General features: G+C 46.4%; 1 protein-coding gene across 1 annotated transcript; it reads left to right on the plus strand.

Annotated features, from left to right (window-relative positions):
* Positions 1–3,552: 3,552 nt before the first annotated feature.
* On the plus strand, positions 3,553–23,049 carry LOC119930477 (putative methyltransferase DDB_G0268948). Its single transcript, XM_038748801.1, has 8 exons — positions 3,553–3,730; positions 6,933–7,051; positions 8,640–8,800; positions 12,599–12,812; positions 14,874–14,977; positions 20,280–20,417; positions 22,155–22,262; positions 22,926–23,049. The coding sequence occupies exons 1-7, from the start codon at positions 3,553–3,555 to the stop codon at positions 22,243–22,245; spliced, it is 1,005 nt and encodes a 334-aa protein (XP_038604729.1). The 3' UTR covers positions 22,246–22,262; positions 22,926–23,049.
* The last annotated feature ends 2,288 nt before the right edge of the window (positions 23,050–25,337 follow it).

Genomic DNA, 25,337 nt, shown 5'->3' on the forward strand with positions numbered 1-25,337 from the left:
AGACAAAAGGGAAAACTGCACCAGGGGCTGCAAACATTAAGTATGACAGTAAAAGAAAGGGCAGACTTTTTCTGCATACAATATGGTTGTAACTGGTTCTCACAATGGGCTTTTCCCTCACACATGGATCAGGAGTTCACCGTAGTGAGGGGTGTCAGAAGGGCAGCTCTAGTTTCATCAAGCCATGTCATTATTAGTGACACAACCTTCATGGCTAGCCCCCGCCCCAACACTTGAGCTGAGAGTCCAGGCCTAGTCACCCACCTTTCAGCAACACCAACAACCCAATGGCTTCTCCAACACCAGAAGCAACCCCTCCCCCAGCCAAGACCTCCCCACCAGTCACTCTCATTCATTCAGTCATATTTATTGAGCGCTTACTGTGTGCAGAACATTGTACTAAGCACTTGGAAAGTACAGTTCGACAACAGAAACAATCCCTACCCAACAACAGGCTCACAGTCCAGAAGGAGGGAGATAGACAACAAAACAAAACTTTTCTTGACCCCCTCCTCATTCCCTCCCACAACGCCTCCCAGCTGCACATCATCACAACCACCACTACCAACAAAGCTGGGGGCATCAGCTGTCCCTGCCGGAAATGGGGTGCAGCTCAGACGGTGACGACAGCCCCCAACTCACCAGGTTCAAACAGGGGGGCCACATTCTGTCTCCTTCCCAAATACAGATCTGGCCAGCTGAGTGTTCGGTGGCTCAGTGGAAAGAGTACGGGCTTTGGAGTCCGAGGTCATGGGTTCAAATCCCAGCTCTGGCAATTGCCAACTGTGGGCAATTCACTTCACTTCTCTGGGCCTCAGTTACCTCATCTGTAAAATCGTGATGAAGACTGTGGGACAACCTGATCACCTTGTAACCGCCCCAGCGCTTAGAACAGTGCTTTTCACACGGTAAGCCCTTAATAAATGCTATCATTATTATTATTATTATTATTGCATGGGGCAGGGATTGCCCAGAATCCTCCAGCTGGGGGAGAGATTGACTCATTAGAGCCAGCTCCCCTATGATGGGAAGCAGTCAAGGGCAATTAGTTGCTATTAATCTTAGAAAGTGAACTTCCCTGTCAATTTTCAAGCTGAGCAAGATTTATGGATCACTTGCAGAACATCTGAAACAGAACCAAACAACTCAGCTTGATTTCACCAATTGTTCCAATTTGATTTCTCCGTGGATACAAAGAAATCCAAGCTATGAAATGGAAGAGGCCTTCCCCGACTAAACCTTCGTTTCCTCTTTCTCCCACTACTTTCTGTGTCATGTTTGCACTTGGATTTTTTTAACTGTATTTGTTAAGCGCTTACTATGTGTCAGACACTGTTCTAAGCGCTGGGGTAGATACAAGCTCACCAGGTTGGACACAGTCCATGCCCCAGCCACATGGGGCTCACAGTCTTCATCTCCTCCGTTTCACAGATGAGGGAACTGAAGCACAGAGAAGTTAAGTGACTTGCCCAAGGTCACACAGCAGATGAGTGGTGGAGTCAGAATTAGAATCCCGGTCCTTCCCAGACCCATGCTTTAACCACCGGGTGATGCTCTGAACTCTCACTCCAGTTCAGAACTCTGTTCCAGTTGGTTCTGTTTGGGATCACAATCATGAGTAGTTATTGTCTTCAGAGCACTGTCTAAGAGGGTGGGAGAGTATACTACTATTAGTGGCAGAAGATACTCCCGACACGGAGAGGCTGGGATTCAGAGGACCTGGGTTCTATTCCCAGCTCTACCACTTGCCTCCTGTGGGACTTTGGGCAAATCCCTTTAATTTCTCTGGCCTCCATCTCCTCATCAGACAAGGAGAAACCCTCTCTCCCCACCTCTCAGTCCCCATCTTTGAGAAGCAGCGTGGCTCAATGGAGAGAGCACAGGCTTTGGAGTCACAGGTCATGGGTTCAAATCCTGTCTCCACCACTTAGCTGTGTGACTTTGGGCAAGTCAACTTCTCTGGGCCTCAGTTCCCTCGTAAAATGGGGATTAAGACTGTGAGCCCTCTTGGGACTACCTGATCACCTTGTAACCTCCCCAGCGCTTAGAACAGTGCTTTGCACATAGTAAGCGGTTAATAAATGCCACTATTATTATTATCTCATACAGAACTCCCAATCTGTGCCCAGCCTGATTATCTTGCCTCTGGCCCAGTGCTCAGCACCAATGAAGCATTAGTAAATAACTCCCCATCTTCAAAGCCCTTCTAAAATCCCCCTCCTCCAGGAGATATTCACCAATTAAAGTGGAATTTTCCCAGTACTTACATTTATGCACCTACTCTAACACTTATGCACATTTTGCATATTGATATAAACTTATTTGTCTATTTATCCTTCTAATCTGCATGGCCTAGTAGAAGCAGCATGGTTTAGTGGATAGAGCATGGGTCTGGGAGTCAGAAGGTCATGGGTTCTAATCCTGGCTCTGCCACTTGTCTGCTGTGTGACTTTGGGTAAGTCACCTAACTTCTCTATGTCTCAGTTCCCTCATCTGTGAAATGGGGATGAAGATTGTGAGTCCCATGTGGGTGGGGCTTGGACTGTGTCCAACCTGGTGAGCTTGTATCTACCCCAGCTCTTAGAACAGTGTCTGACACATAGTAAGCGCTTAACAAAGTGCTTTGCACATAGTAATGCTTAATAAATGCCATCACCATGAATTTAAAAAAATCCAAGTGCAAACACGACACAGAAAGGAGTCGGAGAAAGAATAAATGAAGACGTAGCCGGGGAAGGCCTCTTTCATTTCCTAGCTTGAATTTCTATGTATCTGCAGAGAAATCAAATTGGAACAATTGGTGAAATCAGGCTGAGTGGTTTGACTCTGTTTCAGATGTTCTGCAAGTGATCCATAAATCTTGCTCAGCTCGAAAATTGACAGGTAAGTTTACTTTCTAAAATTAATAGCAATTGTAAGTGTCCTTCTCCTCACCTAGCTCCCCTGAGGGCTCCAGGTTCCAGCACAAAGAAGCTCAATTCGGATTTCAGTTGTGTCCTCTTTCAGAGTCAGACATTAAGTCCTAGGGGTGTGTTCCCTTTCTGGATATTCTTGCCACTGCAGGGTTATGTGATCCTAGCCTACAGCAAATTTAGGCAACACTACCATTCCACACCCATGAAGTTTGGGTGACGCTGGAATTTACCTCCTCCATTAATCAATCGATCGGTCAATCCGTAGTATTCAGATGTCTTCTACTTGCCGTACTAACTGTCTGGAAGTGTTAGAATTAGTTGACATCACCGTACCCTCTAGGAGTTCAATAATCTAGCAGGGGAGACAGTAGCTAAAGTGAACTGGAGGTATGGGGAAGAGGCTGCGGGGAGGTGTGTAGCCTTAGGGTGTATGTAGCTCTGAAGTGCCGGCCTCGGCTGTAGAGTTGGAGGAGGGGTGGGAAGGGGTGGCGTAGATCATAGGAAAGAGCCTTCAGATGACTTTTGGGTTGGTCGGGTGGGAGCGAGTATACAGTGAGCTGATGCCATTCTCTGAGAACTGACCCTTCGATAGGCTGCTCTGGGGATGGGGGCAGTGACTGGATGAGCCAACCATAAAATGGCCTTACATGGGAATCACGTGACTGGAAACGTGTTTAAAAGGATAAAAACTAGCCTCCCTAGGGAGACTGATCCAATCCCGACTTTGGAGGGGGACCTAGGGGTCACGGTGTGCGGTGAAGCCCTTGGTCTCTCCAAGCGGGAGCCGAAGGCCTGCTGCAAGGGAAGACAGGACAGTTGCCAGTGATATTCTCTGAGGAGTTGGTCTGTGAGTGTGGGTGTCGTGGGGGTGGGCCAGGGGATGAGGTGGGGGGGGTTCATGGGGAAAGAGCAGAAAGAACTCTTCACAGGGTCAGGAACAGTCAGTCAATCATATTTATTGAGCGCTTACTATGTTCACAGCACTGTACTATGCACTTGGGAGAGAGCTCCCACGGGGAGCTCACAGCCTAGAGGGAGAGACAGACATTAATATAAATAAACAAAATTACAGATATGCACATAGAGAAGCAGCGTGGCTCAGTGGAAAGAGCACGGGCTTGGGAATCAGAGGTCATGGGTTCTAATCCCGACCCCGCCATTTGTCAAATGTGTGACTTTGGGGAGGTCACTTAACTTCTCTGTGCCTCAGTTTGCTCATTTGTAAAATGGGGATTAAGACTGTAAGCCCCACGTGGGACAGTCTTGATTACCTTGTAACCCCCCAGCGCTTAGAACAGTGCTTGGCACATAGTAAGTGCTTAACAAATACCAATTTTTTATTATAAGTACTGAGGGCTGGGGAAGAGGGATGAATAAAGGGAGCGAGTCAGGGCGATGCAGATGGAATGGGAGAAGAGGGAAGGAGGGCTTAGTAAGGGAAGACCTATTGGAGATGTGCTTTCAATAAGCCCTTGAAAGTTGGGAGAGTAATTGTCCATCAAATATGAAGAGGGAGGGCTTCCCAGGCCAGAGGCAGGATTTGGGTGAGAGGTTAGAGGTGAGATAGGTGAGATTGCAGTACAGTGAGAAGGTTAGCATTAGAGGAGCAAGGCGTATGGACTGGGTTGTAGTAGCAGAATAGTGAGGTGACCTCATTTGTGGGCAGGGAATGTGTCTATTATATTGTACTCTCCCAAGCACTTAGTATAGAGCTTTGCACACAGTAAGCACTCAATAAATACGATTGAATGAATGAATGAGGGGACAAAGTGATTGAGTGATTTAAAGCTGTTGGTAAGAAGATTTTTGTTTGCGGAAGTGGATGGGCAGCCACTGGAATTTCTAGAGGAGTGGGAAAACATGGCTTGAACACTTCTGTAGAAAAAATGACCTGGGCATCAGAGTGACTTATGGACTGGAGTGGGGAGAGACTGGAATAATAATAATGATGGCAGTTGTTAAGCGCTTACTGTGTGCCAAGCACTGTTCTAAGTGCTGGGGGGGATACAAGATGATAAGGTTGTCCCACGTGGGGCTCACAGTCTTCATCCCCATTTTACAGATGAGGTAACTGAGGCGCAGAGAAGTTAAGTGACTTTCCCAAGGTCACACAGCAGACATGTGGTAGAGCCTGGATTAGAACCCATGACCTTTGGCTCCGAAGCCCAGGCTCTTTCCACTGAGCCACGCTGCTGCCTCCCTGGAAGCAGGGAGGTCAGCCAAGGAGGCTGATTCAATAATCAAGGCGGGTTAGGGTAAGTGCTTAGACTACTGTAGCAGTTCGGATGGAGAGTAAAGAATGGATTTTAGCAATGTTGTGATGGTGGAACCAACAGGATTTAGTAATGGATTGAATGTGTGGGTTGAATGAGAAAGGAGCCAAGGGTAATGCCAAGATTACAGGCTTGTGAGCCAAGTAGAGATATCTCGAACGCAGGAGGAAATGCTGAGACTGTAGGGAGGGAGAGAGATCAGGGCTGGAGATGTAGTAGATTTGGGAAAGGTTTCGAGAGCCGGTGTCTATGAGGAAAACAACAGGAGCACCTAAGGGTCCCAGAGGCCGAAAACAGGAAATTGTGGGTGGTCCCAGAACCCAGGGGCTGCTACCACTCAGTCTTGTGACTCTCCATGCAGCTTTGCTACATATTTAAAAATCACAACCTAGACAGAATTTTTAGCCTTCCCTCTCCCACCTTCTCCACCCCACCCAAATTCCAACTGTCCACTCCAGAAACTAGGGGAGTTGTTTGCTCAAGGCAGATGGAACTGGTTCTGGGACATAGCAGCCATTTGAAGTCCTGGCCCTGCGGGCACTCCTGCCTGCGAGAACACAGCCCCAAGCAGACCCAGCAGGTGATCTGGCAGTGGCGGGGGGCTAATCAGAGAAGGAAATCAGACCTGCCCCCCCAAACCTGACAGAGGGGAAACAGAGCAAGCAGCATGGCCTAGGTCTGACTCGTGGACCCAGGAGTCAGAATTCATTCAATCATATTTAATGAGCACTTACTATATGCAGAGCACTGTACTGAGCACTTGGGAGACCAATATAACAATAAAACAGACAGATTCTCTGCCCACAGTGAGCTTACAGGCTAGAAACGAGCCTACCGTCAGAAGGACCTGGGTTCTAATGCCGGCTGCTGTGTGATTTTTGGGCATGTCAATTGATCAGTGGTATTTATTGAGCATTTTCTATGCGTAGAACATTATCTGTGCCTCAGTTGCCTCATCAGTAAAATGGGGATTAATACTGTCCCCAACCTGACTAACTTGTATCTACCCCAGCACTTAGTACAGTGCATGGCATAGTAAGTGCTTAACAAATATAAAAAAATGAGAGAGAGGGGAAAAAGGGAAAAGGAGGGCAAGATGGTATGGGAAGGTTGACAAAAAACAGTATCGAAGGCAACTGGTCAGAGTTGATGGGAAAGAAAATGGGGAGAGCTGTGAGCCCACTGTTGGGTAGGGACCGTCTCTATATGTTGCCAACTTGTACTTCCCAAGCGCTTAGTACAGTGCTCTGCACACAGTAAGCGCTCAATAAATACGATTGAATGAATGAATGAATCCCAGATTCTGGACCTGAGTCAGGATTTGGAGGAGAGGAGAGAAAATGGAGTCTTTGTCACCATGAGGGCAGCCAAAAGGTCTCTTTTTGACCTGGGGCTCCGATTTTTGGATCCCATGGCTTGATCTTTCCGTAGGCCTTCCTGCCACTCCTTCCCTAACTTCCCCAGGCTTTCTCTCCCTTCCCAATCTTTCTGCCAACCTCATAGGAGCAGCAAAGTAACAGTAATAGTAATGGTATTAAGTGCTTACTGTGTGCAGGGCACTGTACTAAACGCTGGGAAAGAATGTGCAGGTGGGAAATAGACACAGTCCATGTCTCTCCCAGGCTAAGAGATTTTTGACAACCAAGATATGAGCTGAGTTCAAACCATCAGTCCGGGTGCTCTCTGCCCCTTCCAATTTCCACCCCACATGAACTTAATCATCATTCTTGTCATTCCATCCAAGGTGTCATGGCTGCTGCACAACCATTTCAGGCAAAAGATCACGTAGAACTTTATGAAAAGTACAGGTTCCCTCCTCCTGAGGAACTCCAAAATGTTATCTTCTCCTATTTGGAAGAGAAGGTAAGATGTGAAGCTCATGGGGCGAATGTGGCTCAGAAAGAAAACAAGGTGTGAGGCTGATCTTCTGTCAGTTTGTTTAGAGGAAGAGCAAGAGCCTGACCACTGCCTTCTCATTCAGTAGCATCTTCTAGATTGTAAATTCCTTCAGGGCAAGAATACTGTGTTGTGCTTTCTCAAGTCTTTAGTGGAATGGTCATTAAATGCTATCAGTTGATTTTAATGAGCATCTGCTGGATGCAGAACATACTGTATGTAGTAGGCCCTTGGGAGAAAGCAATAAAAATAAAATATACAGACCCTGCCCTTGAGGAGCTTCCAATCTAATGGAGGGAAGCAACTTGGCCTAGAGGAAAGCAAAGTGGCCTACTGGAAAGAGCACGGGCCTGGACTTTGCCACTTGTCTGCTGTTTGACCTTGGGCAAGTCACTTAAATTCTCAATTTCCTCATCCGCCAAATGGGGATACGGTGCCTGTCCTCCCTTGGATTGTGAACCCTAGGATTGTGGGCCCCATGTGGGATAGGGACTGTGTCTAACCTGATTAACTTATATCTACCCCAGTGCTTAGTATAGTACTTGGCACATAGCAATTGTGTAACGAATACCCTAAGAATAAGTATTATCTGCATCATTATTATCTCATTAATTAATTAATGTTGGTATTAAGCTCTTACTATGTGCCAAGCACTGTTCTAAGCGCTGGGGGGGATACAAGGTGATCAGGCTGTCCCACGTGGGGCTCACAGTCTTAATCCTCATTTTACAGATGAGGTAACTGAGGCACAGAGAAGTGAAGTGACTTGCCCAAAGTCACACAGCTGACAAGTGGCGGAGCTAGGATTAGAACCCATGACTTCTGACTCCCAAGTCCGGGCTCTTTCCACTGACATGCATTGCTCAGAAGCAATTTACAGAGGCAAAGCAAGGGCAAGTTCATACTGCTGCATGTTTTGAGCTCTGGGAGCTATTGGGATTGTTCTTCATTCATTCAATTGTATTTATTGAGCACTTACTGTGTACAGAGCACTGTACTAAGTGCTTGGAAAGTACAATTTAGCAACAAATTGTATTTTCTATTGTCTCTAAATATTGTCTAAGTATCTAGACAATTGTCTCTAAATATTGTCTAAGTATATTGTCTAAGTATTGTCTCTAAATTGTAATTTAGAGACAATCCCTACCCAACAATGGGCTCATTGTCTAGAAGGGGGGAGACAGACATCTAAACATGTAAACAGGCCCCAATAGCATCAATATAAATGAATAAATAGAATTATAGATATATACATGTCATTAATAAAATAAATATGTACATATTTACACAAGTGCTATGGGGCAGGGAGGGGAAGTAGAGCAGAGGGAGGGAGTTGGGGCGATGGAGAGGGGAGGAGGAGCAGAGGAAAAGGGGGATTAGTCTGGGAAGGCCTCCTGGAGGAGGTGAGCTTTCAGTAGGGCTTCGAAGAGCGGGAAGTATGCTAGTTTGGCAGATGTGAGGAGGGAGGGCATGAGCCAGGGGTTGATGGTGGGACACGCAAGAATGAGATTCTCTACCTCTCTTTCTGTCTGTCTGTCTGTCTCATTTTCTTTAGAAAGGAAAACCTCACAGACTGGCCGTGGACGTGGGCTGTGGATCAGGCCAGGGCACGCGAGTCCTGGCGCCTCATTTTGAGTGGGTCTTGGGGATGGACATCAGCGAGGCCCAGATCCAACAGGCCCGACAAGTCCCCGGCCCCAACAACATCTCCTACAGGTGAGCTTGATCGACAGTCTCTCCGGGAGGCGGTTAAAATCCCAACCCTAGAACTGGGTGGATGGAGCAATAAGACCAGCATAATTCACTCAGCAATAAGGGACCAGATACAAATGAAGAAGCAGCGTGACGTAGTGGAAAGAGCAGGGGCCTGGCAGTCAGAGGAGCTGAGTTCTAATCCTCGCTCTGCCAATTGCTTGCTGTGTGACCTTGGAAAAGTCACTTAGCTTCTCTGTGCCTCAGTTTCCTCAACTCTAAAATGGGGATTAAGTACCAGTTCTCCCTCCTACTTAGACTTGCGAACTCCATGGGGGATAGGGACTGTGTCCGACTGAATTAACTTCTACCTATCCCAGTGTTTAGAAAAGTGTTTAACACAAATACCATAAAAACTCATATTTTGTATTTAATGTGAAGAAAAACTTTACAGACTCTGCACTGTGTTCAGAAAAAGGTATGTCAGGGAAGTTTTATTACTACTAGTGCTTCATCCGGCACTAGTATGGAGAGGCATTGAGTGGCAGAGATTCCCCTGCTAGACAAAGTCAGTTCAACTTCTACCAATACAGAGCTTCTTTATATATCATTAGTACAGCTGGAGAAGCAGTGTGGCTCAGAGGAAAGAGCATGGGCTTGGGAGTCAGAGGTCCTTTGTTCTAATCCCAGCTCCCCCACTTGTTTGCTGTGTGACTTTGGGCACGTCACTTAACTTCTCTGTGCCTCAGTTCCCTCATCTGGAAAATGGGGATTTAGACTGAGCCCCATGTGGGACAACTTGATTAACTTGTATCCCCTCAGCACTTAGAACAGTGCTTGGCACATAGTAAGCGCTTAACAAATGCCGTTATTATTATTATTATTACAGCATTCATAATAATCAGAACAATACAAAGGAGAAATACCTTAGGATAGAAAGCAGTGAGTCCCTGGGGCATTTCCTGTTTAGTCCTGGACCTCCTTTGATAAGGTGATAAGTAGGACCAGGGGCTTGATTGGTTCAAGGGCATGGTTTTACCAGGTTGTATTGTGCTTGATTGAATTGAAGCTTGACTACTCAATTTGAGTCAATCAACCCATCAGGCACACCCAAAGTGGTCAAGTGGGCCTTAGGCAGAGGGAAAGGTCAGAGAGAAAGGTGGGCGAAAGCATTGTGATTCCACAATAATGATAATAACAAAAATGATGAATATAATTGTGGGATTTGTTAAAGACTTATATGCCAAGAACCAAGCACTGTAATAAGTGCTGGGGAAGATATATTTTAAGCAGATCAGACATTCCTTATCCCACATGAGGTTCTCAGCCGAAGTGGGAGGGACAACAGGTATCTTATCTTGGTTTTATAGATGAGGAAATTGAGGCACCGAGCAGTAAAGTGACTTGCCCAGGATCATACAGTACAGTGTAGTTCTAGCATGGAAGTCAAATTTTGCCTTTGCAAACAATGAAAAACAAATGGATTCATTTTCTAGCTGATTTTAAGCTCAGATATTTTGGGAGGAAATGTTGTTTTTGGTAAGACTCATTTGCTTTTTAATAGTAAGCATCATGGCTGAAGCAGCATGGCTCAGTGGAAAGAGCACGGGCTTGGGAGTCAGAGGTCATGGGTTCTAATCCTGACTCTGCCACTTGTCGGCTGTGTGACTCTGAGCAAGTCACTTAACTTCTCTGGGCTTCAGTTACCTCATCTGTAGAATGAGGATTAAGATTGTGAGCCCCACATGGGACAACCTGATCACTTTGTATCCCCCCAGCGCTTAGAACAGTGCTTTGCACATAGTAAGTGCTTAACAAATACCATTATTATTTTAAAAATTTCGCATTTCTTAGGACTTGATTTCCCAATCCCCAGAGCTCAAGGAGAGCTTACTAAATGATCCATAGGGGATTCAGCTTCCATCCACTTTGTCAATTCTGGGTATAGAATACTCAGAATTCAGTAAAGTCAATGGGAATTTCAAGTAAGGGGAGGATGTGCACCTCTTAGCAGCCAGATACAGTGCTCTACACACAGTAAGGGTTTAATAAATTGTATAGCAATACTCTAAAACTAAAGGATAAGATTTAGGAGTATCTGCTTCAGATAGAGATTTGGGGTGCAGAAGAGTGGAATTTGGTGGCTGTTCTAAGAGCCGGGGTAGATATAAACTAACAGGTTGGACACAATCCCTGTTCTGCATGGGGCTCGCAGTCTTAATCCTCATTTTACAGATGAGATAATTGAGGCCCAGAGAAGTGAAGTGACTTGTATATATGTTTGTACATATTTATTACTCTTTATTTATTTTACTTGTACATATTTATTCTATTTATTTTATTTTGTTAATGTTTTGTTTGTTGTCTGTCTCCCCCTTCTAGACTGTGAATCCGCTGTTGGGTAGGGACTGTCTCTATATGTTGCCAACTTGTACTTCCCAAGCACTTAGTACAGTGCTCTGCACACAGTAAGCGCTCAATAAATACGATTGAATGAATGAATGAATGAATGAACTTGTCCAAGGTCTCATAGCAGACAAGTGGTGGAATCGGAATTAGAACCAGGTTCTTCTGACTCCCAAATCTGGGCTCTATCCACTAGGCCATGCTGCTTGTATTAACCACTCCTGTCTCTCCCAACTTCAGTCTATACTTCACGCTGCTGCCCGGGTCATCTTTGTGCAGAAACGCTCTGGGCATGTTACTCCCCTCCTCAAAAATCTCCAGTGGCTGCCTGTCAACCTAAACATCAAGAAAATACTCCTCATTCTCTGCTTCAAGGCTGTCCATCACCTCGCCTCCTCCTACCTCACCTCCCTTCTCTCCTTCTACAGCCCAGCCTGCACCCTCCGCTCCTCTGCCGCTAATCTCCACACTGTACCTCGTTCTCTCCTGTCCCACCGTCGACTTCTGGCCCACGTCCTCCCCCTGGCCTGGAATGCCCTCCCTCCACACATCAGCCAAGCTAGCTCTCTTCCTCCCTTCACACCTCCTCCAGGAGGCCTTGCCAGACTGAGCTCCCTCGTTCCTCTCCACCTCCTCCCCCTCCCCATCCCCCCTGCCTTACCTCCTTCCCCTCCCCACAGTACCTGTATATATGTTTGTACGTATTTATTACTCTATTTTATTTGTACATATTTATTCTATTTATTTTATTTTATTAATATGTTTTGTTGTTTGTCTCCCCCTTCTAGACTGTGAGCCTGCTGTTGGGTAGGGACTGTCTCTATATGTTGCTAACTTGTACTTCCCAAGCGCTTAGTCCAGTGCTCTGCACACAGTAAGTGCTCAATAAATATGATTGAATGAATGAATGAAAGCCCTACTGAGAGCTCACCTCCTCCAAGAAACCTTCCCAGACTGAGCCCCCTTTTTCCTCTCCTCCTCCCCATTTCCCCCCCCGCCTCCTTCCCCTCCCCACAGCACCTGTATATATGTTTGTACAGATTTACTTCTCTATTTTACTTGTATATATTTACTATTCTATTTATTTTGTTAATGATGTGCATTTTAGCTTTAATTCTATTTGTTCTGATGACTTGAAACCTGTCCACATGTTTTGTTTTGTTATCTGTCTCTCCCTTCTAGCCTGTGAGCCCATTGTTGGGTAGGGACCATCTCCATATGTTGCTGACTTGTACTTCCCAAGTACTTAGTACAGTGCTCTGCACACAGTAAGCACTCAATAAATATGACTGAATGAATGAACCCCAGTCCTAGTATAGTGCCCGGCCCTCAGTAAGCTCTGAACAAATACTACAGTCATTATTATTGTTATTAATTATTATTATTTCCATTCCCCTTTCAATCAATCAATCGTAGGGTCTGCCCCGCAGAAGACCTCCCCCTGGAAGATGCATCTGTGGACCTAGTCACGGCATTTGCAGCAGCTCACTGGTTTGACACGGAGCGCTTCCTGCGGGAAGTGAAGCGCGTCCTCAAGCCGCAGGGTTGTGTGGCCCTGAGCACCTACCTCCCCCGGATGAGCCTGCACTTTGGGGACTGCTCAGAGAGGCTCACCCAGATTGTGGAGAAGGTGAGACCATCCAGGCCACCAACAATGGCCAGGTTTAGAGCCAAGGGAATTAACAGAATGTTTTCAGAAATCGTCTCGACAAGTAGCTGTCAAATGGGCCACGGTGAAAGGTAGCCAACTGAGTAGCAATTTGGAGTCAGGAGAACTGATCAGTCATAGAGAAGCAGCATGGCCCAGTGGAAAGAGCTTGGGCTTGGGAGTCAGGTCATGGGTTCAAATGCCGGCTCCGCTGCTTGTCAGTTCTGTGACTTTGGGCAAGTCACTTCACTTCTCTGGGCCTCAGTTACCTCATCTGTAAAATGGGGATTAAGATTGTGACCCCCACATGGGGCAACCCGATCACCTTGTATCCTCCCCAGTGCTCAGAACAGTGATTTGCACATAGTAAGTGTTTAACAAATACCAAAATTATTATTATTACTATAATTGAGCGCTAACTGTGTGCACAGCTGTTGGGTAGGGACCGTCTCTGTAGGTTGCCGATTTGTACTTCCCAAGCACTTAGTGCAGTGCTCTGCATACAGTAAGCACTCAGTAAATATGATTGAATGAATGAATAAGTGCTTGGAAGAGTACACTCTATTCCATGTTCCCTGCCACAACGAGCTGACAGTCTTGAGGGCTGTATGTCTCCTGTTGTAAATAATGATGGTATTTGTTAGGCGCTTATTATGTGTCAAGCACTATATTAAACGCTGGGGTAGATACAAACTGTGTGTCCCACTTGGGGCTCACATCTTAATCCCCACTTTACGGAGGAGGGAACTGAGGTCCAGAGAAGTGAATAGACTTGTCCAGGGTCACAAAACACACATGGTGGAGTCGGCATTAGAACGTAGGCCCTACTGACTTCCAGGCTCATGCTCTATAATGATGATGGTATTTGTTAAGCACTTACTATGTGCCAAGCACTGTTCTAAGCAATGGGGTAGTTACAAGTTAATCAGGTTGTCCCACATAGGGCTCACAGTCTTAATACCCATTTTACAGATGAGGTAACTGAAGCACAGAGGAGTGAACTGACTTGCCCAAAGTCACAGAGCTGATAAGTGGTGGAGCCAGAATTAGAACCCATGACCTCTGACTCTCAGGCCCGGGCTCTTTCCACTAAGCCACCACACTGATATCCACTAGGCTCTGCTGCTTCTCTTAATCAATACTTGCAGTCCCTGGCTCTTTTCGAAAGTTTCAGGCCACAGTCCTCGCTGATGAAAACAACATAGATTCTCCCAAACATTCTGATAGCTGTAAGGGCCGACATTTCTATCAATCAGTATAGTATTTCTGAGAGCCTATTGTGTGCCAAACACTGTATTAAGAGCTTGGGAGAGTATGATTGAATTAGTAGATATAATCCTCGCCTTCATGATCCCTGGATTTGAACATTTGTACTGTTTGCAGAGGATATGCTTCAGGAACATACCAAAAAAAGATAGAAGGTACAGACAAGGATCTTACAATTTAATGAGAGCATCAGGCAGATAAAGATAAATATGCACAGTGGGGGTGGAGGGAAAAATATAGACACTGCTAGAAACAACAAAAGTAAGTAAATGGGAAGAATAAACTGGGATAATAATAATAATTGTGGGCTTTAAGAGCTTACCATGTGCCAAGCACTGTACTAAGCACTGGGGTGGATACAAGAAAATAGTCCCTGTCTTGTATGGGGCTCACAGTCTCAATCCCCATTTTACAGGTGCGGTAACTAAGGTACGGAGAAGTGAAATGACTTGCCCAAGGTCACACTGCAGACAAGTGGCAGAGCCAGGATTAAAACCTATGTCCTTCTGACTCCCAGGCCCCTGCTCTATCTGCTATCCCATGCTGCTTCTCTACAAAAATCACTTGGTTCATGGAACTTGCTAAGCGGAGCTGATGGAGTTTAGTCTTTTAATCAGGGTGGTGGGTTGTATCATCTTTATATTGAATGTTTCGCCGACACAGGGGACAGAAAACATAACGTTAGAGAAGTGATAATGGACTCATAAATCTGACCTTGCATTAGTGAAAAATTGTGCACTCAGCATCTGTCCCTTCTTGTACATTTTGCTGTTTTAGCAGATGCAGTTGCTTGTGGATAATTATGCTAGTAACGGCATCAAATTTGTGTTGTCAGAGTACAAAGAGATACTTGATGCTATGACTTTCCCAGACAAACAAAGGTGAGGATCTGTTTTCACTATGGGTGCTAAGATTATGGTTTGGGGGTCTAGCTTGTGAAAGCCTCCTTTAAAGTTTCTGAAAATTTAAAATTATATTATCTTGACGAAAGCTAAGACAAGAAGTGCTGGATCAGTCTAAGGAAGACCCCAAATAAAGACCAATTCAGTGGCCTTAATCTGTAAATGTCTTTAAATAATGAAAGAGAAAGACTAGCAAAGGGAACAACTGCTCTAGGTATCAGCGCGAGTTGGAATTAGGGACCTAAGCAATTTTGGTTTGGCAGAGAATAACTGTTAACATTCACCAGCGTGATTTTTTTTTTATGATACATGTTCAGCACTTACTACGGGTGAAGCATTGTTCTAAGCCCTGGAGTTCATACAAGCTTATCAGCTTGGGCACAGTCCCTGTCCCACATGGGACTCACAGTCTAAATTGGAGGAAGGAGGATTTAATCCCCATTTTACAGATGATGAGGTAACTGAGGCATAGAAATTAAGTGACTTGTCCAAGGACACACAGCAAGTAATTGGCAGAGTGGGATTAGAACCCAGGTCCTCAAGCCAGTCCCGGGCTCTTTCTACTAGGCCACTCTGCTTCTCCTCCAAATCTGGGCTGTGGGTCTTCAGAGAGTACCGGTTCACTTCAGGACTCTTGGATGAAGCCCAAGCCATCTCTGATATCCGCCAGTTGACCCTAGTCTTCTGTAGCTAACAGGGGATGACTCTCATTCGGTTTCCTGGGCGCTGATGGGTCAAAACCTACCACTTTGTAACTAACCAGTGTCCATGCTCCTTTAATATAGTAGATCCATGAGATACTGGGGTAGTAGTAGTAATATAGTAATAATAATAATAATAAATGGCATTTATTAAGCGCTCACTATGTGAAAAGCACTGTTCTAGATGCTGTGAAGTGACTTGCCCAAAGTCACACAGCAGCAAGTGGCGGAGTCGGGATTTGAACCCACAACCTCGGACTTCCAAGCCTGCGCTTTTTCCACTGAGAGGAGGAGTAGTAGTAGCAGTCGTCGTCGTCGTCGTCGTTGTAGTAGTAGTAGTAATAGCAGTATTTATTAAGCACTTACTGTGTGCAGAGCACTATATTGAATGCTGGGAGAGAAGTCACAGGTAGGAATTAGACAACGTCCTTCTCCCTCCAAGGCTCCCAACCCAAGAGCATAAGTGGGGAGAAGGAACTGGAAATTGAAGCCTCAGGAATGATGAAACATTAAAACACAACACAGATAAATACACAAAATAAAAACAAAGTAGGTAGCTAGAGGAGCAGAAAGTCAGGCTCCTTGTGTCTCAGAGTGCAAGGCACACTCAGGGGCACAGTGGCCACTACAGCAGCCACCAGTCTTCTTGGGGTTTTGTGGAAGCCTCATGCTGAAGGTGGTGTTCTTTTTCCCACCTGGGTGGTGTAAGGCAGGGTGGGATGAAGTCTCCTCAGTGAGATGGAGGAGTGTCAGCACTGGTTTCCAGGGAGGCAGGGCAGCTGGCTGTTCACCTGGGGAGAAGCCAAGAGGCAGCTTTTAACCCCAGCCTGGTGCGCATTACTTTTTATTTCTTTATTTAATTTAATTTATGGTGTGTGTTAAGTGTTTACTACGTGACATGCACAGTTCCAAGTGCTGCGGTAGGTATAAGTTAATTGATTTGAATGCAATCCATGTCCCACCTGGGGCTCACAGTCTTAATCCCCATTTTACACAGCTGCTGCCAAGTGTGGCCTCTGGAACCCCCGCTCTGTTTTAAGTAAGATCCCTTTCATCCTGGACCTTTTCCTTTCCAGTTCTCTCCTCCTCCTCGCCCTAACTGAAACATGGCTGTCTCCGGATGACACGGTCTCTTCTGCTGCTCTCTGCAGTGCAGGCCTCTTCTTCTCCCACTCCCCCAGACTCACCGGAAAAGGAGGAGGTGTCGGTTTCCTTCTCGCCCCCCAGTGTCGCTTTCGCACTATCCCTCCTCCCCCTTCCCTTTCCTTCCCTTCCCTTCCTTTGAAGCCCACATTATTCGCCTCTACCACCCCCTCCAGATTCTTGTAGCCGTCATCTACCGCCCTCCCGGCCCCAATTCCAACTTCTTTAATGACTTTGACCCCTTCCTCACCTTCCTTCTCTCCTTCTCCATGCCCACTCTGATCCTCGGAGACTTCAATATCCACATGGATATCCCTAACGACTCCTCTGCTGCCCGCCTTCTATCTCTCCTTGACGCTGCCAACCTCTTCCTCCACCCCACCTCACCCACTCACCAACTTGGTCATACCCTCGACCTCATCATCTCCTACCGCTGCACTGTGTCCACCCTCACCAACTCTGTAATCCCTCTCTCTGATCATAATCTTCTCACCTGCCTCCTCACTCACACTCCTTTCCCCTGTAAATCCATATTACTCCCTCACAGAGATCTCCGCTCTCTGGACCCCACCCATCTTTCGGAGCGCCTCAAACCCCACCTCGCCACCCTCTCCTCTCTACCCAGTCTTGATGATCAGATTACTGCTCTCAACTCTACCCTTTTTACTCAGCTAGACTCACTCGCTCCCCTTTCCCTTCGCCGCTCTCGCACCACTAACCCACAGCCCTGGATCACTGCTACTGTCCGCCTCCTTCGCTCTTATGCTCGAGCTGCCGAACGCTGCTGGCGAAAGTCTAGACACCATGCCAACCTCGTTCACTTCAAGTTTATCCTTTCCTGCCTTAATTCAGCCCTCTCTTCTGCCAGACAAAACTATTTCTCCTCCCTTATTGACACCCATGCCCATCACCCCCGCCAGCTCTTCCGTACATTCAACTCCCTTCTCAGGTCCCCGGTTTCTCCCCCTCCTCCTTCCCTCACCCCCAACGATCTGACCTCCTACTTCATTAACAAAATTAAATCCATCAGGACCGACCTCCCCAAAGTCTCTTCCCCCCTTTCTCCAACCCCCCGGCTCTCAACACTCTCTGCTACTCTCCCATCCTTCCCAGCAGTATCCTCAGAGGAGCTCTCCTCCCTCCTCTCAAGTGCTACTCCAGCCACTTGCGCTTCTGACCCCATTCCCTCTCATCTCATGAAATCTCTCGCTCCATCCCTTCTCCCCTCCTTAACTTCCATCTTCAACCACTCACTCTCCACTGGTTCCTTCCCCTCTGCCTTCAAACATGCCCATGTCTCTCCCATCCTAAAAAAACCCTCTCTTGACCCCACCTCACCTTCTAGTTATCACCCCATATCCCTCCTACCATTCCTTTCCAAACTCCTTGAACGAGTTGTCTACACGCACTGCCTAGAATTCCTCAACTACAACTCTCTCCTCGACCCCCTCCAGTCCAGCTTCCATCCCCTTCATTCCATGGAAACTGCCCTCTCAAAGGTCACCAATGACCTCCTGCTTGCCAAATCCAGCGGCTCATACTCTGTCCTAATCCTCCTCGACCTCTCAGCTGCCTTTGACACTGTGGACCACCCCCTTCTCCTCAACACGCTATCTGACCTTGGCTTCACAGACTCCGTCCTCTCCTGGTTCTCCTCTTATCTCTCCGGTCGTTCTTTCTCAGTCTCTTTTGCAGGCTCCTCCTCCCCCTCCCATCCTCTTATTGTGGGGGTTCCCCAAGGTTCAGTACTTGGTCCCCTTCTGTTCTCAATCTACACGCACTCCCTTGGTGACCTCATTCACTCCCACGGCTTCAACTATCATCTCTATGCTGATGACACCCAGATCTACATCTCTGCCCCTGCTCTCTCCCCCTCTCTCCAGGCTCACATCTCCTCCTGCCTTCAGGACATCTCCATTTAGATGTCTGCCCGCCACCTAAAGCTCAACATGTTGAAGACTGAACTCCTTGTCTTCCCTCCCAAACCTTGTCCTCTCCCTGACTTTTCCATCTCTGTTGACGGCACTACCATCCTTCCCGTCTCACAAGCCCACAACCTTGGTGTCATCCTCGACTCCGCTCTCTCATTCACCCCTCACATCCAAGCTGTCACCAAAACCTGCCGGTCTCAGCTCCACAACATTGCCAAGATCCGCCCTTTCCTCTCCATCCAAACTGCTAGCCTCCTCATTCAAGCTCTCATCCTATCCCGTCTGGACTACTGCACCAGCCTTCTCTCTGATCTCCCTTCCGCGTGTCTCTCTCCACTTCAATCCATACTTCATGCTGCTGCCCGGATTATCTTTGTCCAGAAACGCTCTGGGCATATTACTCCCCTCCTCAAAAACCTCCAATGGCTACCAATCAATCTGCGCATCAGGCAGAAACTCCTCACCCTGGGCTTCAAGGCTCTCCATCACCTCGCCCCCTCCTACCTCACCTCCCTTCTCTCCTTCTACTGCCCAGCCCGCACCCTCCGCTCCTCCGCCGCTAATCTCCTCACCGTACCTCGTTCTCGCCTGTCCCGCCATCGACCCCCGGCCCACGTCATCCCCGGGCCTGGAATGCCCTCCTTCTGCCCATCCGCTAAGCTAGCTCTCTTCCTCCCTTCAAGGCCCTGCTGAGAGCTCACCTCCTCCAGGAGGCCTTCCCAGACTGAGCCCCTTCCTTCCTCTCCCCCTCGTCCCCCTCTCCATCCCCCCATCTTACCTCCTTCCCTCCCCCACAGCACCTGTATATATGTATATTTGGTTGTACATATTTATTACTCTATTTATTTATTTTACTTGTACATATCTATCCTATTTATTTTATTTTGTTGGTATGTTTGGTTTTGTTCTCTGTCTCCCCCTTTTAGACTGTGAGCCCACTGTTGGGTAGGGACTGTCTCTATGTGTTGCCAATTTGTACTTCCCAAGCGCTTAGTACAGTGCTCTGCACATAGTAAGCGCTCAATAAATACGATTGATGATGATGATTGATGATTTTACGGATGAGGTAACTGTGATTCGCCCAAGGTCATACAGCAGACAGGTGGTGGAGGCAGAATTAGAACCCAGGGCCTTCTGACTCCCTGGATTTTGCTCTATCCACTAGGAGCAGGGTCCCTTGGTGGAAGGAGGGGATTTACCTGAAGATGCTTTTCTCAGCTGTAATGGACAGGTCCAGTGGAAAGAGTATTATGCGTTGGTGATCAGGAGATCTGAGTTCTAATCCCTCATGACTGGCTGTTGTTTGACCTCGGGCAAGTCACTTAACCTTCTTTGGGCCTCAGCTTCCTTAGCTTTAAACTCAGGTCAGTAAGAATAACAGCTGCCTTCCATACCCCAAAGAGATACTGGGAGGAGAAAGAAGAGATAACTGTCAAAGGCATTTTGGAAAAAATCCAGACAACTCTGCAAATTCAAAGTATTATTGCTTCCTTTTCTATTCTGCAGAATTAGAAATCTCCGTGGTAAAATGCACATGTCAGTTGGTGAATTGATGGGGTACATACAGTCCCTTGCCATGTACCAGAAATTCTTGAATATCAACCCTGAGGCAGCAAAGGATTCTTTGAAAACAACCGAAGAGAGGTAAAGTATGAATTGCAGCCCTAAGGACATGTATTATTTTACATCTGCTGGTTCCTGCACAACTGTCCCAAATCCCCATTTCTGCAGTGGTTACAGCTTCTACAACACATTAAAAAGGAAATCAATCAATCAATCAATCAATCAAACATTTATTGAACACATTGTGTGCAGAGCACTGTACTAAGTGCTTGGGAGAGTACAGTATAACAATATAACAGACATTCCTTGCCCACAAAGAGCTTGCTGTGTGCTGAGCACTGTGATGATTATAATAATAATAATAATAACTGGCATTTGTAAGCATTTACTATGTGCCAGGCACTGTACTAAGTACTAGGGTGGATAAATGCTAATTGGGTTGGACACAAATAATTTATGAATATGTACATAAGCCCTCTGGGGCTGAGGAAGTGGGGAGAATGGGAGCAAGTCAGGGCCTTGCAGAAGGGAGTGGGGAAAAAAGGAAATGAGAGTTTAGTCAGGGAAGGCCTCACAGAGATGTGCCTTCAGTAAGGTTTTGAATATGGGGAGAGTAATTGTCTGGCGGATATGAAGAGGAAGGACATTTTAGGCCAGCTAGTGGGACTAAGGACAGGCTGGAGGGGATTTAATTCCCCTATGCCCACCAAATGCAATTCTTTCACTCAACAAGAACTGAAATGGCAAGCCAAGATCTATCATTCAATCTAGTATTTATTGAGTGCTTCCATTTTGCAGAGCACTGTACTAAACACTTGGGAAAGTACAATAAAACAAATCTGGTAGATACAGACCCTGCCATCAAGGAGCTGATAATCTCCAGGGGGAGACAGACATTAAAATAGGTTATGGATAGGAGAAATAGTAGAGTACAAGAATATTAACGCAAGTATTGTGAGGCTGAAATGACTATCAACACAGCCAAGTAGATGGTCAGTCGTTCAGTCAGTCATATTTATTGAGTGCTTACTGTGTGCAGAGCACTGTACTAAGCACTTGGGAGAATACAATATGTAAAAGACATTCCCTGCTCATAACGAGCTTACACTCTAGGCGGGGGAGAACAAAGGAAGAAGGAAACAGGAGTTAGACCAAATGAAGATCAGCAATGGGAGACAGGGCACCCGCCTCCAACTTTTTATCTTCAGGTGCCATTTCTTTCTGCCTTAGTTTCCCTCTCTCTTTTCCTTTCCAGGAGACATCCTATTTCCCAGGGCTTAGAGCCAGTTGTTGCAGAGAAGAGAGTGGAGAGGGGAAATTAAAGCTTAGTGTCAGTCTGTGAAGAAAAAATGAATTCTGATGTCTGATAGGTGAACAATTTCCTAAAATGAAGCTCTAGTAATCAGTCACCGCGGGTTCCATAAATCAAAATCAGCCCATCTCAATCACCCAAAACCAAGGGGTGGTGGCAGGGGTTGTATCGTAAGCTCCTTACGGACAGGGAACATATCAACTCTGTTATATTGTACTCTACAAAGTTCTGCACCAAGTAAGAGCTCAATATATACAATTGATTGATAGCCAATCATTGATTGTTAGATAAGTGAATGGTGTTTAACTCAGAGGTTTTAGAAGATGTCCCTCACAGTCAAATGTATCCTAAAACAGTGACCAATCTGCCGAAAGTATACTAGAAAATTCTCTTTCCATCTAGTACATTCTTGGTGCCAATCTGACCGAGGTATCAGAATTAAGCCGCAAGCAATTTTTGTGCTGAGAGTATTAATCAAACTTCACTTTCCTTGTTTTTTACAACAGCATCTTAGAGACCATGGGAGCTCATTCCAAAGAAACTCAAATAGAGGTCTGGATGAATTATGTTTGCATTCTAGGCTACAAGATGTCATAGGAATGCCTCTGGAGCAGGTATGTGGATCACCTCCACACAACCATCTTTTGTTTTCTGATCAGCTTGAAAGACTAATTTTCATATGTTGACTGACTCCTGGCTGCGCTTTAAAATCCATCTTAAAATCTTTCAAATGCGATGCACAGTTTAATTAGGGCTTTCTTTCATCGCCATTTGCTAGTTGGTCAGCCGTGGGACTGTGTTAGGGCAGGGAAGAAGGAAGGAGGGAGGGAAAAAGATGGGGTGAGGTGCAGGGGAATAGCTGCCACTGTTTCCTGACAATCAGACCGACATTCAGGCAAGGGAGCAGATGAGTAGTGAGGAGCAGCAGGGACCAGGGCCTGAGGAGCAATTAAAGGAACAGGGCCCAGCCGACCACCCTGAGGCGAAGGAGCGAAGGGGGAGTTCCTGCTCCGGATTCCCCCCTCTGTGTCACCTCAGAGGAAAAGGGGATAGCTTGGGTCTCCAGTTGCTGCCCCATTCCTGGTTGTCCTACCTGCGGCTACAGAAGATGCGGAGATGATGGCCCCTGCTTACCCAAGGCTCTGACTGACTCACATCCCTGAAGGAAGGCTGTGGGGGCAGATACGGGATTTTGGGTATCCCAAGCAGGGCACATAACAGACAATCAGATGAGACCTCTATGACTGAACGTTAACTAATCATATCTCATTTGAAAGGGAGGAAGCAAGGGAAATGCCCGCGGCCAAAGGGGACCATCCCATTCTCTGGAGAAGAAAATGCCCTGTACTGGCCACCCAACAAAATGGAAGACCTGATCCTCCAAGGCTCCTGTCTCGCTATTTTGGGAACGCTACCATTGATTGGCTGATTGCTCATGATTCCAGACCAGAATGGCTTCCAGAGGGTGGGAAGGGTGTTGGGGGGGGGGGGGGAAGGTTCCTGTGTGATGTCACTAAGGGGAAGGGTCAAGGCAGTATCCTGACATAGTCAATGCCCTCTCCCAGCCTCAGAGGCAACTGGTCCCTAGGGTTTTAATCATTTTCCCGATTATCAACCGCCTGGTCTAACATGGCCCAATCCTTTGCACAAGAACTTGTTTGAATGGGGTGCAAAAATTCTTTCTGAATGCTTTCATTTAAAAGCCAGGATCATGAAAATCTGCTGTAATCTTGAAGAAAGGCTCAAACTTGTAAAGCATCTGTGAAATAAATATGTGTGTTCCCCATATTTGCTAAGGATACATTTCTCCTGCACACCTACTTCCTCTTCCAAAGGCAGTTCCTCTCCTGAAGGTAGGTTGGGCTAATGGTCTCTCCAGCCCAAGTTTCCAACCATGACATCAGGGCCCTTTCAGGAACTGGATATGATGTTTGCTGCCCAGACACCCAACCTCATGGTTAGGGATGGACCATCCCATATCCCTGTCACCCTTCTTTTCATTCGTAACCTTCCTCTCCACATCATAAATCTCCTAGTAGTAACACTCTTGGATCTCTTGCCCATTAATTTATCTAACTTTCCCCTCTATTATTTCCAGTGGTAGCAAATTACATTTTTTTTTTATGTTATTTAAGCGCTTACAATGTGCAGGTATTGTACTAAGCGTGGGGTTGTATACAAGCAAATCAGGATGGACAAAGTCCCAGTCCCACATGGGGCCCACAGTCTCGATCCCCATTTTACAGATGAGTTAACTGAGGCACAGAGAAGTGAAGTGACTTGCTCAAGGTCACACATGGTTATCACCTGCTTTCATTATCACCAAATATGTGCAAAATGCATAGTAAGTACTTGGGTAAATACAATATAAGTAAAATCAACTAATGAATAGCATTTATTCAGTGGCTACCATGTGCAGAGCACTCTAAACACTTGGGATTGTAGCATAGAAGGCTCAATCCCTGCCTTTAAAGAGTTGTTTCTTTTTTTTAAATGATATTTGTTAAGCACTTTCTATGTGTCAGGCACTGCACTAAGCACTGGGGTAGGTGCAAGCTAATCAGGGTGGACACAGTTCATGTCCCACATGGGGTTCACATTCTTAATCCCCATTTTACAAATGAGGTAACAGGTACAGGGAAGTCAAGTGACTTACCCAAGGTTACACAAGCAAGTGGCAGAGCCAGGATTAGAACCCAGGTCCTGTTGGACTCCAGGCCTGTGCTCTTTCCACTATGCCACATTGCTTCTCTAGTTTGCAGTTTAGCCAGGGAGGTAGATGCAAAGTAGTTTATAATAGTAGTAATAATGACATTTGTTAAGTGCTTACTATGTGCGAAGCACTGGGGGGAGTACAAGGTGATCAGGTTGTCCCATGTGGGACTCAGTCTTAATTCTTATCTTACAGGTGAAGTAACAGGCTTAGAGAAGTGAAGTGACTTGCCCAAAGTCACACAGCTGACAAGCGGCAGAGCTGGGATTAGAACCCATGACCTCTGACTCCTAAGCCCGTGCTCTTTCCACGGAGCCACAAAGTTTAGAGACAGTGTGGTGTAGTGGAAAGCAGAAGACTGGGAAGTCAGGAATCACTGGCTCTGGTCCCAGCTCCATCATTGGCCTTCTGTGTGACACTGGGCAAGTCACTTGACCTCTATGAACCTCAGTTTCCTCGTCTGTAAGATAACTACGTTCCCTACCTCTGATATTGTGAGCCCCATCTGGGATAGGCACGGAGTGTCCAATCTGATTCTTCCGTATCCGCCTTGGTGCTTGACACCTAAGTGTCCAATGAACACATAGGAAAATTAGATAATAATATTAATAATGCTGGTATTTAAGTGCTTACTATGTGTCAAGCACTGTTCTAAGTGCTGGGGGGGATACAAAGTAATCAAGGTTGTCCCACGTGGGGCTCACAGTCTTCATCCTTATTTTACGGATGAGGTCACTGAAGGCCAGAGAAGTTAAGTGACTTGCCCAAAGTCGTACAGCTGACTATTGGCAAAGAGGGGATTTGAACCCATGACCTCTGACTCCAATGCCCGTGCTCTTTCCACTGAGCCATGCTGCTTCTCAAGAAGGAGGGAGATGGAGGAAAGGATTTGGGAGGTTCAGTTTTAGACATTTTGAGCTTAAGGTGTCCGTGGGACAACCATATAGAAGTGAACTGAATGCAGGAGGAAAATGCT

The sequence above is a fragment of the Tachyglossus aculeatus genome, chromosome 7 (genome assembly GCF_015852505.1).
Source record: "Tachyglossus aculeatus isolate mTacAcu1 chromosome 7, mTacAcu1.pri, whole genome shotgun sequence".
NCBI lineage: Eukaryota > Metazoa > Chordata > Mammalia > Monotremata > Tachyglossidae > Tachyglossus > Tachyglossus aculeatus.